The sequence below is a fragment of the Protomyctophum parallelum genome, assembly GCF_964188405.1.
Source record: "Protomyctophum parallelum genome assembly, chromosome: 10".
Lineage (NCBI taxonomy): Eukaryota > Metazoa > Chordata > Actinopteri > Myctophiformes > Myctophidae > Protomyctophum > Protomyctophum parallelum.
Window position 1 is genome coordinate 5,578,529 of NC_139704.1, and position 16,721 is coordinate 5,595,249.

Sequence of the window (16,721 nt, forward strand, 5' to 3'; positions counted from 1 at the left end):
TGTCAAGCATGCGCAACAACACAGCTGGCAGGGCACCGTTAGCCTTAATGCCTGCCTCCCCCTGGTGGAGGAGGTGCGTAACTGTCGCTGGTAGATCACCTCAACGAGGTGGCTGGACACTGGCCAGTCGATCTCTGTACTCTGTATTGTAAAATCAAGAAAGAATAACATGAGACAGAGATATGGGTGATTGCTTTCTTTCAGTGCTGTGTAAACAATCCACTTAGTTTTATTAAACACATTTCTTCCATGTAGCCCATGTTTTGTAATTGCATCATCATGCTATTATGATGTCCATGGAACAATTATCACTCAACAATTATAAATTAATATGATAATTCCTTTTATATAATCACCAACATGAATTATGTACAGCTGGGTAGATATGGTGGTACACACACACATACGGGTATATCCCTATTGTCCTGAATATAAGACTATGTTTTATATGCAAACAGGGTTTTATATAATCGGGGACTAGACTATTTGACATTCAATATTATTTTTCCACAAATGAGTCTTGAAAAATGGGAGTCGTCTTATAATCAGAGTCGTCTTATATTCGGCACAATATGATAATAGTAATAATAAATAATAACATACAATTTACATAAAGTAGACTTATTGTTCCAAAACAAGGCCTTTATTGTATTGTATGGCAAATGTATATGCAAGAAAAAAAAATGCTCTGAAAAGGACTATAGGCATTCCCAGACCTGTTGTTTCAGCGCATTTTTTTTGTCTGTGTGTGTGTCTGTCTGTCCCGCTGTGACACCACCCGCCCGCCACCAGAGGGCGCAGCTGTAGCACACACACACACACACACACACACACACACACACACAGTAGAAAACTTAAAAAAATTACTAACTAAAAAGAAAAAAAAAAGTACGTAATTTATTCTAATTGTTATTGCAATTTACGAGCTGTGTTCGCTTCCCACGTTTGCGCGTCTTACTTGTGATACTAGGATGTCCCGATCACATTCTTTTTCTCCTGATCAGATTCCTATCATTTGAAAATGACGTGTTCAGCCCCGATTTCCGATCACGTGAATGGCAGGGACATATACTTTTTGCTTTTCTTTTGCCTGAGTAAAAATATTCTGGTCATGTAAAGGGGGACTTGGAATAAGAACACAGGGAAAGGTGTACTGAAGCAAAAAAAAAACTAAAACAAGAAATGACTCATCATTTTCTGTGGCTAAAAGGCTACTACAGTGATAGCCTTTCTTTTTATATTTTTACAAAAAGAATACAAACAGTCAAAAGCAATATTACAAGTTATGAATCTTGAACCTAAGGCAACCATTATAAAGGTTGTTTGCTGTAGTACATAAGGCAATGTGTTGAATCTGCATACAGGGCTCTCACCTTGCCCTAGCCACTCCCACCCCTCACTGGGGACATTTCCGGGAGGAAAACGGGCAAGCACGGGGGGGGGGGGGGGGGGGGGTTGTCCAGTATTTTATATTCCTTTAAAGTGTTAACCCAATCCAAGCCAAGGAACGACAGGTTACGTTTTGAGCACTATAACCCCCTGTGCCAGGACGTAATTTTGCGTCTTTAAAAATGATGATTTTCCCTTGGTGTGAGTACGCTGGTGATTCTTTAGGCTACTTGACCCACTGTAACTCTTGTCACCTGAATTACAGTGAAAAGGTTTTTCTCCAGTGTGGGTACGCATGTGTTGCATCAGATTACCTCTCTCACTGAAACTCTTGTTACATGAATTACATTGGAAAGGTTTTTCTCCAGTGTGAGTACGCATGTGTTTCTTCAGTCTACCTGACTCACTGAAACTCTTGTTACATGAATTACATTGGAAAGGTTTTTCTCCAGTGTGGGTACGCATGTGTTTCTTCAGTCTACCTGACTCACTGAAACTCTTGTTACATGAATTACATTGGAAAGGTTTTTCTCCAGTGTGAGTACGCATGTGTTTCTTCAGATCACCTGACTCACTGAAACTCTTGTCACATGAATTACAGTGGAAAGGTTTTTCTCCAGTGTGGGTACGCATGTGTTGCATCAGATTACCTCTCTCACTGAAACTCTTGTTACATGAATTACATTGGAAAGGTTTTTCTCCAGTGTGAGTACGCATGTGTTTCTTGAGTATACATGACTGACTGTAACCCTTCCCACACAGGCTACAGTGGAAAGGTGCTTCTCCAGTGTGGGTACGCATGTGCAACTTCAGATTATATGACCTACTGAACCTCTTGTTACATGTATTGCAGTGGAAAGGTTTTTGTATCTTTATGTCTGCATGGAGACACACATGTCTCCTCAGGTTACGTGTATCACTGAAATTCTTGCCACATGTATTACATTGGAAAGGTTTTTCTCCAGTGTGGGTACGCATGTGTTTCTTCAGGCTACCATTCTCATTGAAACTCTTGTAACATGTATTACATTGGAAAGGTTTTTCTCCAGTGTGGGTACGCATGTGCGTCTTCAGGTTTAAATACATCTTGTCACATATATTACATTGATAACGTCCAGGTTGATAACGGACAGGTTCTTCGCTAGTGTGGGTACATAAGTGTGCCTTCAAGCAAGTTGAATAACGGAAACTATGACCACAATGTTGACAGTGGAAGGGTTTTTCTCCAGTGTGGATAAGCATGTGTCTCTTCAGGCTACCTAAATCATTGAAACTCTTGTAACATGTATTACATTGGAAGGGTTTTTCTCCAGTGTGGGTACGCATGTGTCTCTTCAGAGCACATGACACCCTGAAACTCTTGTTACATGCATTACATTGGAATGGTTTTTCTCCTGTGTGAACGCGCATGTGTGACTTCAGATTACTTGACTGACTGAAACTCATGTTACATGTATTACATTGGAATGGTTTTTCTCCCGTGTGGACACGCATGTGTGTCTCCAGGACACGTAATGAACGGAAAGGCTTGCCACAGTGTTTACATGTGTGAGTTTTCTTTCTTGTGCAAGTCGGCTGATGTGGTTTTACTTGTTCTGGTTGAGGTAATGTTTGATGACTGTAAGATTCTGGTTTGTCTGTGTCTACTTGTTTCTGGCTGGTTACAGAGCTGGTGATTGGCTGGCAGGCTGCTGAGGTGATCTGTCCATCCTTCAGCATACGGCGGTAGAGGTCGTTGTGGCTCTTCTTGATGTGTTTATGGAGTAAGACCTGAGACGTGATGGCATATGGACATTCAGAACAGGAGAAGACCCGAGTCTGGGACCTCACTCCTGTGAGAGAGAGAGAGAGAGAGAGAGAGAGAGAGAGAGAGAGAGAGAGGGGGGGGGGTCAGTCATAAGTAGACATTGATGTACAGTTCCAGACAGGAATGCAATGCTGAATGTAACTCCATCCTCACATTTGTTTTATGTTCTGGTCCAACTCCAACCCCCCCCCCCCCCCCCCCCACCCCACCCCACGCACATATACGTACTGTTCAGTATAGGTCGCTATATATTTATTGAATGACAATATATATATATATATATATATATATATATATATATATACATACCTCTATCCGTCTTCATGTGTAGTTTCAGATAACTCCCTGTTTGACTCCACATGGATGGAGTTTGTTTTGATGATTTCAGGTTCTGGGACAGCTTGTTGCTCAAAGATAATTGTAGTCCTTCCACATTTGGTGTCTTGTGTGACTTCAGTTTGTTTAAAGCTGAATGACCTTCCCCGGTCTCCTCCCAGTCACTGTCGTCAATGTCAGATTCAGGACAGGGTGAAGTCCACTCATCACTGTCTTCAGTGTCAGTGTCAGAACCGTGTGTAGAGAGGAGCTGGTCATCTCTAGTTGGCTGTGATGCTCCACAGTCCTCGACATCAGCTTGTGATTTCATGTGATCAGTTGAGGTGCTGGCTAGAGGCGCTGTCTCTTTGTTGTCATCATCTTCACTTTGCACTGTCAACGTTGACCCATCAGGTCTTACCAGTAGCTCCTCCACCTGTTCCTCTTTAAACTGTGGAGGTTCTGGTTTCACCTGGACCAGACTGGGGCTGCTCTCCTGCTGTTCCTCTTTAATCTGCAGAGGTTCTAGTTTCACCTGGACCAGACTCAGGCTGCTCTCCTGCTGTTCTTCTTTAATCTGCAGAGGTTCTAGTTTCACCTGGACCAGACTCAGGCTGCTCTCCTGCTGTTCAGGGGAAACCTCGTCTTTAAACACAGGAAGGAGTGAGAGATCTAGAATGAGGAGAGAGAACATCATAATTCCAATACCTTAATTTCTACCACATGGCCTCCTTCGCACGGTCTTCCAATAAATGGTTTGAATCCCAAATGGTCTGTTTTGTTATCGTCATCAAGGTTGCACAAAATACCATTATTGTTAATGTGCCTGTAACATTATTAGGTTAATGATGGTAGTACCTGTATGCACATTTCACTTTCAAAGACAAAGGACAAATGTCAGCGTCAACTGTACGTGTTTCTATCTTTGGTTTATAGTCTTGTTTGTGTGTGTGTGTGTGTGGCTCTCTCCCTAAAATGAACTGAAAGGCCTAATATTATTAATGCATTTTGGATATGTGCAAAATGCACAATGAATACATGTTTTAATTTAAATAACTTAAACTGATCTCAATATGGACCCATTATTTATTATTATATAAGTTTTGCCATAATGTAGCTCTACAATTAGGCACAGCAATTTTACAAAAAGGTGTACACACACACACACACACACAATTTCACTGTCTGTCAGAAAGTACAATATTTCAAGCGTTCAGAAACGATGCGAGCCTCTACTAATAATAGTAGTAATCATACAGCACTAGCAGTGACAAAGCCACGACAGCAATGGTACAAAAGAAACCATGTAGGCCTAATGCACGTTAAGATTATGGTAAACTATTAAGTATCCGGAGAACTCGTCAGTTTACCAACTCATTTTTGTTTTACTTCACCTTCATTTAAATTGCATTGAATAGAGAGAGACAGGATAGTTGTTTAGAGTTAACACTATACACTCCTTTGAAGGAGTGTATAGGCTATAGGGTATAGGTAGGGCGTTCCACATTTTAGCGGCATAGGAGCGAAATCAATGTAACGTCCCCTTGTTGGAGCCGAATCTGCGTGGGAACACGGTTGGTCACTGCACCTGTGAACATGTCCTGGTCAGTCTCTCTGGTCTCCATCTTCACAGACTGGAGTTTCCTCTCAACCTCGTCCTCTGCTTCTGATGAGTGAAAAGACATACATTCTGGATCGTATCTGTCAGTGCGGTACAGTGGCTCCAAAGTGCATTTACTTTAGTACTGTACTGAAACAAACAACAACGTGCGCGTGTACCCTGAATTAACGTCCGCACTCGTAGTTCTGTCAGTGTTCCTCTCTCTCGTCCGTGCAGAAACATGCTGAACTCTGATCTACTCTTCTAGCCTGATTTATTTGACTGAAGTCAGTCTAAACAAAAGTTTTTCGGGTTTTGAGTGGTGCAGCCACTCCAAGGAATGTCCGTCCCTGGCTGTGTCCTTGTATTGTGTCACTCCCCACTCTATGTTTAGGATTCTGTTTAGGCTGTTGCACCACTCACTTCAAACTGGTCTGATTCTTTTGTTTTGCTAGCAGCAAAATTATAGGTTTGGGGGATTTCCTAGCGTGAATGAAAGCTTGATTTCGTGGTGCAGTGACTGTGAGACATCTTGTAAGTTGTGGCTTGTGGCCAACGTCAATAACTGCATTTAGAGAGTGATTTGTTGCTGATGTAAATTACTATTAATCTACTATACTATTATAACACTTGGGTGCTACTGCTATCACAAGAACAAGACATCAGTTTAGAACAAACTTTTACGTCATAGTCACAGCAAAAGAACTTCCTCTCCTCTTGCTCCTCCTACTGTTCTCTCTCGGAACCGTTCAGTCTTACAATCACTCCCCCTCCCATCAAGAAACGTCCACATTTCACAGTGACCATAAGAACAGCACCTAAAGGTCAGCCTGTGCAAAACAAACAAAATTGCAAAATAGAAACAAAAGGTGCAGTAGCAAGAAAACGGTAACTTCTTCTTGTTGTTTTCTTTGTTTTATTTTCTTTCTTTCTTGATATCTTCTTCTTTATTTCTTTTTATCTTTTTCTTTCTGTCTTTGTTTCCTTCTGAAGTATATTTACTAACAAGAGAGAAGACTGGCGACGGACGGACAGGCAAAATATGGAGAATCAAGTCTACGACTGCAAACAGGCAAGTGAAAGTTTGCCTGCTTTATTTTCAGAGTGTACAAAAACAGCATCACTGGGGCCGGAGCCCCATCCTTCAGCCTGACGGCTTCAAGACTAACACTGACTAGATAGACATTTCAGTAGACATTTAATACAGAGACATCAAAGGGAACAGATGCAAAGGTAGTCTCAGGTTTCCAACACCCCCACTGTCACTGGAGGGACCCTAAAGACAGCTGTAGGCGAGACTTTAGGAGGGACTCCCTCCTAAAGTCTCTCCTGTAGCTGTCCCAACTAGGCGTTGGTCAGAGCAGAAGTTAAGGGACCACTTCACCAGTCACCACTTTTCAACCTATCTTCATATAATAGGTCCTCACTAATAATCACGGTCTGTGTCTCATAGGACGGCTGTGGGCAGTTCAGAAACCGTCTTCCAGTGACATCATCGATGGGGAATACAAGCTAATAGAAACTGCAAGCTTACTAGTCATGAAAAGTTGCAATGAGAAAATGGAAGCCATCGTTCTCACGATAATGAAAATCTAAACATTTTTGTAGAAAAATCTTGTTTAAAAATAAATCTGCCTAATGATGATGTCACTGGAAGACGGTTTCTAAACTGCCCACAGCCTTCCTATGAGACACAGACTGAGTAGGAAGAAATCGTGCCATTTTTTCATGATTATTAGTGAGGACCTATTATATGAAAATAGGTTGAAAAGTGGTGAAGTGGTCCTTTAAGTCTCTCATTTGAAGAGAGACAACTTAAAACAGTTATTTAAGCTATATTAATGTGAATTGTGATTTCCATATACCAAGAATTCTTATCTCTTTCTTTCTTTCCTTTTTCAGCCGGTGACAAAGATTAACGTGAAAGCAGATCAACTTGAAATCGCGTCTCCGTCGTCCTAGTAACGGCTGATGTTCCATTGTGGTCCTACTGTGGTCCTACACGGACCCTACACTGCGTAGCTGTCCTCGTCAATGCCAACTTATCAAAACATACCGATCTGATTCTCGTTTGGAATAAGAAGCGTCGGGGAGACGGAAGGACACTCACATTGCGTTGTGGCGTTGCACACCCTTTAGCCCTGTATTTTGTTGTTGTGATTGTTGTTGAGAAACAGGAAGTCACTCGCATTCTTCCTGTGACTGTCTATGTACAACAATTCGTTTTATAAATGCAACTATGAGTAAACATATGTGTCACATACATTAACTATGCAGCCCATGTAATGCGTCAATATAAACGCATCGATGAAAGAATAAATACATACCGTAAATAAATGAACGTTTTTTTCTGACGGGGTTCGAACTTGGTCCTCCGTTTGTCGGCATAAAGTTCCCCAGTCATGGAGCATATGCCTACTACAGTGAGCCATTCTAGCCATGACAATTTGTAATCGTAATCAAATCATAGGTTATAAAAGCAGCCATCACAACTCAAAACGAACTGGGAACTAGATCAACTTGAAATCTCATTCAGATTCACACCGATTTCCAAAACTGTTTAATAAGCCTACAGATTTGTTTTTAACATCACCATCTCACCATCATCACCTATATAAGTTCACCTTATGGTAATTAATGTTATACAGGCCACATAGAAATAGTAAGTATGATGCATGATAGGTTAAAGGTATATTCAGTGATTTCACTCAAAAAACCTTAGGTTTCGTTTTTGGCTGTGGGACCCAGCCTTTCGTCCAATCAGGATAGAGAGTCAAAAACGAAACCTAAGGTTTTTTGACCCCCAGGGGTTAACTGGGGACAGGGAGGAACTCCTTATATGGTCAGCACACTCTATAGTAGGGAGGATTATCACAACAAAACAAAAAAATAAGTGATATTTGAATTAAGTGAAATCACTGAATATACCTTTAAAGTAACAATTTCTTTATAACATGACCTAAATATGCCCAAATGCCACATTACACTGACGTGACTTGGTCAGTCAATGTGCTCCAAATTATCAAAGCGAATGGTGCTAATGTTTCAGTTTCACACACAATATTCTGCCCATTTAAAGCGTCAAAATAAACGCATCAACGGATGACTGAATAAATAAATAATTGTCAACATCTCACAGGATTCGAACTCCTCCCAATGTCAGCAGGAGCACACCAGTCTGAAGCATAGCCCAGTGTGCCATTATGTGCACTTCATCTCTGAACAGTAAATAACTCATAGAGTACAAATCCAGTTATCACAACTCAAAACAATAGATTAGACTCTAACCAATGACTAGTCTAAACCAAAAACTGTCTAAACTAAGTACTGCACCCCCCTGGCTCCTCTGTCTACCTTTATTCCTTCTATCCCTATTTCTATTTGGTCTTTGGCATCGTTTTTGTTTTCAAAAAGAAAGATTCTGTAGGCTACGATGTTTTTTTTATATTTTATTTGTTCTCACTTTCTGATTGATTGATTGATTGAAATATTTATTTCAGTTTGCAGAAACTCTGTCGTCGATCCTAAGCCATTCCAGCCTGTCAATGGGCAGGGGTGAGGTGGGTTAAGGGGGTGAGGCCAAGTAGGAGCCTGACCTGTTTTGGGAAGTCTGGAGCCTAGTTTGTGAAGGGATTCGAACCCCTCCCTTTGGCAGCATAACGTTTACTAGACCTGGAGCATAATCCAGCACACCGTTCCTAGCAACAATATTGTGCAATCATATTCAAATGATAGAGTATAAAACCGTGCAGCCATGAAAAAAAATGAGACATGGACCTATAGATTAAGGTGAGATCTCATTCACCACAGGCACATTTATTTCCAACAAGACTGTTTAATGGCCTACAGATTGGTTGCATATCTCCAACCATCATCATCACCTAAATTCACCATTGGCCTATAGTCATTGTTATACAGGCTGCTCAGAAATAGTAAATAATAAATATGACACAATAGGTTAGATTTGTTTTCAAACATGATACTAAATATGCATGGCAAAGTGTTTGAGAAGCCAATGTGGTACCATTTACAAATGATTGAATATTGACCAAATTATTGAAACTAATGTTAAATTTGTTCTTTGATTAATATTTGTAGACCTATTACAAGTCAAGCACAAAATCAGTGTCAATTCACATCTGCATACTGCACATATCAAGCCAATTCAAGGTACACACGACAACTTTCAATCACCAGGATTGTACTATATTCTTGCCTATTATTTATTATTATTATTCCTAAAGGAGTTTTTAAAAACATTTGTCCATTTAACAGTCCATAGACTTTGGCTGGGATGTACATTTATATACAGGCTCTTTTTTAACAAACATTTAAAGTCCATACACTTGGCTGGCCTATGATGTAATTTCGGAAAGCCAGGCATTGGAGTGTCCATCAGAAAGTGAGAACAAATAAAATATTAAAAAAACATCGTAGCCTAGCCAAAAACGATGCCAAAGACCAAATAGAAATAGGGATAGAAGGAATAAAGGTAGACAGAGGAGCCAGGGGGGTGCAGTACTTAGTTCAGACAGTTTTTGGTTTAGACTAGTCATTGGTTAGAGTAGACCATTGACTAGTCTAAACTAAGTATGCACCCTAAGCCAGGGGCCTCAGTCATTCAGTGTTGTTGATATCTCAAGTTAATCTATTGTTGTTTTGAGTTGTGATAACTGGATTTGTACTCTATGAGTTATTTACTGTTCAGAGATGAAGTGCACATAATGGCACACTGGGCTATGCTTCAGACTGGTGTGCTCCTGCTGACATTGGGAGGAGTTCGAATCCTGTGAGATGTTGACAATTATTTATTTATTCAGTCATCCGTTGATGCGTTTATTTTGACGCTTTAAATGGGCAGAATATTGTGTGTGAAACTGAAACATTAGCACCATTCGCTTTGATAATTTGGAGCACATTGACTGACCAAGTCACGTCAGTGTAATGTGGCATTTGGGCATATTTAGGTCATGTTATAAAGAAATTGTTACTTTAACCTATCATGCATCATACTTACTATTTCTATGTGGCCTGTATAACATTAATTACCATAAGGTGAACTTATATAGGTGATGATGGTGAGATGGTGATGTTAAAAACAAATCTGTAGGCTTATTAAACAGTTTTGGAAATCGGTGTGAATCTGAATGAGATTTCAAGTTGATCTAGTTCCCAGTTCGTTTTGAGTTGTGATGGCTGCTTTTATAACCTATGATTTGATTACGATTACAAAATGTCATGGCTAGAATGGCTCACTGTAGTAGGCATATGCTCCATGACTGGGGAACTTTATGCCGACAAACGGAGGAGAAAGATCGAACCCCGTCAGAAACAAACGTTTATTCATTTATTCATTCATCGATGCGTTTATTGTTACGCATTACATGGGCTGCATACTATTAGTCCATGGGCCTGACCCCAGATTTTCACTTTTCGGTACCACTCAGGGTGACGAAGGTTACTCATATTTTTTTCAAAGATATATGTCTGTAGATGATATTTTGGTATGATAGACCTTCCAGAGTGGTAGCTAAATCATAGTTATCACCTCATGAAGTATACCCGCCCCTTCAAGAAATTGCATTTCAGATACTGGTACATATCCTGCTTTAGACTTGTGTAAAGGACATCTGTCAATGTTTCACAACATTGTCTCTGGTATCATTTTAAAGGGGACAGTGTAATCTTTCATTCAAGATAAAATGTGAACCTTTCTGACCAATATAGAGGTTACTAGAACTCCTCGAACTGTCAAAACTTTGGCGAAAAATACAAATTTCGCCTAAATGATATACTATCTTTTAGCTCTGTGTCATCTAGGAGCAACAGGGACACAAAATTCAAAGTCTACAACACTCCCAGGACCATAAGGATTCAGAAAATGTATAATATGCCTAAAGTATTTCTTGCCATGGGTGATTGTGAGCCTTAGAATAGAAGAGCAGTAGGTCTCCTAACATAAACTATAGAACAGCCGGGATATATATGGTAACGTAAAGGACACCAAAATGGGATAAGGAACCATAGTGTAATAGAACAACCTACAAGGAAGATGCACAAAGCAAAATGTATCAGAAGTGTGTGGTACTGTGGAATTAGTGGAAACAGGGCTGCCACGTGAAGGCTCAGTACCGCTAGCCCCTTTTATTTTTTTTAGGTTTTATATGTTTTTATATTTTTGTGTGTTTTTTTGTTTTTTTTTCTCTCTTTTTCTTTAGAAAGCATGTGAATGTTTGTCCTTACCATGAAGGAAATAAGGTCACCACAATGGGATAAGGAAGTTTGAGTTTAATGAACAATATATTAAAGTATTAAACAGAACAACATTATAATGAACTCCACGCAATGTCACTCAAACGCCTCGTCTCTCTCATCGTCTGACTCCTCGAGTTCGAGCTCAGGCTCTGGATCATCCTGCAGTCTCTGGTTGCTGCATGTCTGCAGCTTGCACATATCTGTGCATGCCAGTCCATTTGATAAGCATGTGCAGCTTGGCATTTTGCATGAACGGTAGGGTTGGGTGACGATACGAATACATCGTCAATCGCGAATATACGAATCCAATCGCCGAATATTTTTATTAGGCGATTTCTCGGGACGATTTAGCCCAATTAACATGTAAAGTGTATGAGCAACATGTGAATCAGCAAAGTAGTAACAGCAGCCGGGTGGAAATCCCCCGTTATAATGGTATGCTCCCAGCCTCCCACAGTCCCCGCACTCAGCACTGTCAGCAGCCAGCATCGGGCACCGCGGCACGGCACTTACGGCAGCCTGGCTGGGAGCCGAGGGAGGCTGTAGCCTACATGTTGTATAAGCTCCGGAGTCCAGACCCATGCAGTTTAATAATATACAGTCACAACAGAATGCACACTGCTGTCTCGTGTCTCATCACAATCCCAATGCGCCACCCGTGAGTGGCGGGGGGGAAATAAAAAAAAACTGTCTACTAGTGTTAGTGTATAGGCACGGGGATCATTCATTAGCTTAGCGATTAGCTTAGCGTGTAGCCAATACTGGTGCAACCCACTGATTGAACTTCATCTCCGCCTGTAATCCAAGTTATTTTTATTGACAACGTGAACGAACCCCGACACCAGCGCTGCAAAAATAGACAGGACGCGATGCCTTGAGAGCCTGCAGTGTGGATCAGCCCGGGGCGGCCGCAGCAGCTTGTGGGCTCCGCTCCGAGCCTCCGACGACCGGTGCGGGGAGGGAAGGGAGCTAGTTACCCTGGCTGCGCTGCAGTCTGCAGAAACAGACTGATCTACAAGCTCTCAACGCCTAGCGAACGGAGCTGCGAAAACAGGCAGGACGCGGCGCCTTGAGAGCTTGTAGATCTGGCTTTTTTGCGACCTGCAGTGAGATGTTCTCACTTTACTTTTATGACACGAATACATCGTCAATCGGCGAATATTGGTCAGACGATTGGCGGTTGAAAAAAATTGGCATATCGCCCAACCTTAATGAACGGACACAGTTGCATGTTAGCAATTCCAGGACTACATCTGGTGCAGGTGGAGAGCGCATCCAGTGAATTGCCATCTTGCCTTCATCTTCTTTCCATCCATGCTCTATAGGACTTGGGACCACAGGGTTAGGCTGCAGACTGCTCTTCCAGATGGCTGCCTGATAGTTGGCTCGTTCAACATGCAGGAAGAGACAGTCTCTACATGGTGGAAGCTGGCTGGACTCGATCTCTCCCCTTTTGGTACAGAAGAGCTGGTAGCGCAGTTGGTTCACCTCTACCGTGCTGCTGTTTGCAGTGTACATGTGACATGTAAACTCCTCAATTCTCTGGAACAGCTCCTCACTGACATCCCATGACTGCCCTAGTCCACTGAAGGTTTCTTGGTAAGAAGTATCTTTCTTCACCATCTTCAGGGCTTTCAGCTTGCCCTGGCCAGCGAAGGCACTAACAGTGTCACAACCAGTGAAGGCATGTAAGCCAATTAGACTGTCACAGAGGCTGTCTCCAACTGAGCTTGCCAGTTTGCTGATGTTCACATATCGTGTGCGGTTCTGTGTCCCACACTTCATGTAGATGGGACAGGTGATGTTCTTCTGGAATGCAAGACAAAGCACCATGACATCAGTGTCTTCGGCTGTGATGATGACTGCTTTTGAGCCCATGTTTGCACCATGTGAAGCATGCAGGAGCAGGCGAGTGTCAGCTTCTTCATGTGTGGATTTCAGTTCTGCTACTTCATCACACCCACCATGTGTCAACCTATAACAGGTTTCCTCACAGGTTGCGTAAAACACTTTGCCATGCAGCCTCTCTCTGTATTGTGGGAGGTTCCACTCTTCTACCAGAAACTTGATGAGACTGGACTTGTTGGAAGGACTGCACAAGAACGTTCTCCACTGCTGTACGTGGTGTCCTCCTGCCAAGTTCTTGTATAGGACAGTAGTGTCTGCACCCCGGTTTTGTCGTTCAGCATCTTTGATTGAAGTCTGGCGGTACACATCAAACACAACATCAATCATCTGACTGTGCTCCCTCATGGAGGATCTGGGTGAAGAGTGACTCTGCCACCTGTCGAAAGGTTTTGTTGTTGCCATTCATTTTCTGGACCAGGCTCATCCTGTCAATGATAGCAGTAGATGGTGTTGGGATGTGTTCTGCAGGAGACACACTCTTTTCCAACTCCCTGGCAAGTGCAGCCTTGTTTGTTTTACGTAGAGATCCATCAGCATTTGCAAGTGCCCATGGCAGTGGGCCCAGTGGGCTGGCAAGGACATCTTTCATGTCTATCTTCCTGCTTTCCGCCAACCTGTTATAGGTTGACACATGGTGGGTGTGATGAAGTAGCAGAACTGAAATCCACACATGAAGAAGCTGACACTCGCCTGCTCCTGCATGCTTCACATGGTGCAAACATGGGCTCAAAAGCAGTCATCATCACAGCCGAAGACACTGATGTCATGGTGCTTTGTCTTGCATTCCAGAAGAACATCACCTGTCCCATCTACATGAAGTGTGGGACACAGAACCGCACACGATATGTGAACATCAGCAAACTGGCAAGCTCAGTTGGAGACAGCCTCTGTGACAGTCTAATTGGCTTACATGCCTTCACTGGTTGTGACACTGTTAGTGCCTTCGCTGGCCAGGGCAAGCTGAAAGCCCTGAAGATGGTGAAGAAAGATACGTCTTACCAAGAAACCTTCAGTGGACTAGGGCAGTCATGGGATGTCAGTGAGGAGCTGTTCCAGAGAATTGAGGAGTTTACATGTCACATGTACGCTGAAAACAGCAGCACGGTAGAGGTGAACCAACTGCACTACCAGCTCTTCTGTACCAAAAGGGGAGAGATCGAGTCCAGCCAGCTTCCACCATGTAGAGACTGTCTCTTCCTGCATGTTGAACGAGCCAACTATCAGGCAGCCATCTGGAAGAGCAGTCTGCAGCCTAACCCTGTGGTCCCAAGTCCTATAGAGCATGGATGGAAAGAAGATGAAGGCAAGATGGCAATTCACTGGATGCGCTCTCCACCTGCACCAGATGTAGTCCTGGAATTGCTAACATGCAACTGTGTCCGTTCATGCAAAATGCCAAGCTGCACATGCTTATCAAATGGACAAATGGACTGGCATGCACAGATATGTGCAAGCTGCAGACATGCAGCAACCAGAAACTGCAGGATGATCCAGAGCCTGAGCTCGAACTCGAGGAGTCAGACGATGAGAGAGACGAGGCGTTTGAGTGACATTGCGTGGAGTTCATTATAATGTTGTTCTGTTTAATACTTTAATATATTGTTCATTAAACTCAAACTTCCTTATCCCATTGTGGTGACCTTATTTCCTTCATGGTAAGGACAAACATTCACATGCTTTCTAAAGAAAAAGAAAAAAAAGAGAGAAAAAAAAACAAAAAAACACAAAAAAATATAAAAACATATAAAACCTAAAAAAAATAAAAGGGGCTATCGGTACTGAGCCTTCACGTGGCAGCCCTGTTTCCACTAATTCCACAGTACCACACACTTCTGATACATTTTGCTTTGTGCATCTTCCTTGTAGGTTGTTCTATTACACTATGGTTCCTTATCCCATTTTGGTGTCCTTTACGTTACCATATATATCCCGGCTGTTCTATAGTTTATGTTAGGAGACCTACTGCTCTTCTATTCTAAGGCTCACAATCACCCATGGCAAGAAATACTTTAGGCATATTATACATTTTCGGAATCCTTATGGTCCTGGGAGTGTTGTAGACTTTGAATTTTGTGTCCCTGTTGCTCCTAGATGACACAGAGCTAAAAGATAGTATATCATTTAGGCGAAAATTGTATTTTTCGCCAAAGTTTTGACAGTTCGAGGAGTTCTAGTAACCTCTATATTGGTCAGAAAGGTTCACATTTAATCTTGAATGAAAGATTACATTGTCCCCTTTAAAATGATACCAGAGACAATGTTGTGAAACATTGACAGATGTCCTGTACACAAGTCTAAAGCAGGATATGTACCAGTATCTGAAATGCAATTTCTTGAAGGGGCGGGTATACTTCATGAGGTGATAACTATGATTTAGCTACCACTCTGGAAGGTCTATCATACCAAAATATCATCTACAGACATAGATCTTTGAAAAAAATATAAGTAACCTTCGTCACCCTGAGTGGTACCGATATCTGGTCTGGCCCATGGACTATATAGGCTACTCCAACAATGGTGATAGGTGCATTTCTAAAACGTAGGTATAGGCTATAGTATTGTTGGAGATAGACAGTCACAGGAAGCCGGGGTTGTCTTGCTGTTTTAATAACAACAAAACATACGGCTAGCCTGAGTAGCCTCGGTCCCAGGCTTATACTGATCTGCGGCCATCGCAATGTGAGTGTCCGTCTGCCCAAGAATCGGATCGGATAACGGATTGGGTATGTGTTGGCATTGTGAAAGAAAAAAAGTGGCATTTGCGAGGACAGCTACGCATTCTGTCGCCGTTAGAACATCTGCGCCGAAGACGCCGTTTCCACGGCGACGGACGACGTAATTTCATTTTGATCTTTTCATCCAAATCGGATACACCGGCAAACTTGCTGCGGAGTAGCCTACCTAGTGTTGCTAATTTCGCTAGACAAGTACAAGTACTCACAAGTCCTCCTCCTGACGACGTTGAAACAGAGTTCAAATATTCCTTTGGGCTGGTTCTTTAGCACCGCTGCAGCCTGCCACCAGTATAACACTTGGGCGCTATCACAAGAACGAGACGTTAGTTTAGAACAAACTTTTACTCCGTCATAAACAACGTGGTAAAGGCACGGCAACAGAACAACAATGAAACCCCGGCACTGTCTAGTGAGCTAATCTAGTGAGCTAATTTAAGACTTCCGGTGGACGATCTCTTCAAAATAAGAGTACACTCTAGAGTATTGAAAAAAAGTTTAATTTGCACATTAAAACTACAAATTAAGCATTTAAATGATGCTATAAGACACACATTATGTTTCGGTGTAAAAATAAGTAATTAAATAATAATAATAATAATAATAAAGTTATCTAAATGGATAAATGCTATTCACTGGAGTGCATGGACTTTATAAAGTGGACACTGGACAAAAGACGGCTCCGCGAGGCAACTATCTGGACATACCCACGCGT

The 16,721-nt window shown here is 42.1% G+C and overlaps 1 protein-coding gene across 1 annotated transcript; it reads right to left on the reverse strand.

Annotated features, from left to right (window-relative positions):
* Positions 1-100: 100 nt before the first annotated feature.
* Positions 101-16,401, reverse strand: LOC310865264 (uncharacterized protein; the record flags this gene model as incomplete). The annotated part of the gene is made up of 6 exons (XM_083774289.1): positions 16,212-16,401; positions 5,100-5,174; positions 3,506-4,183; positions 2,817-3,221; positions 2,217-2,648; positions 101-141 (listed from the first exon to the last, which is right to left on the reverse strand). The coding sequence occupies exons 2-6, from the start codon at positions 5,134-5,136 to the stop codon at positions 101-103; spliced, it is 1,593 nt and encodes a 530-aa protein (XP_083630415.1). The 5' UTR covers positions 5,137-5,174; positions 16,212-16,401.
* Between the last annotated feature and the right edge of the window lie 320 nt (positions 16,402-16,721).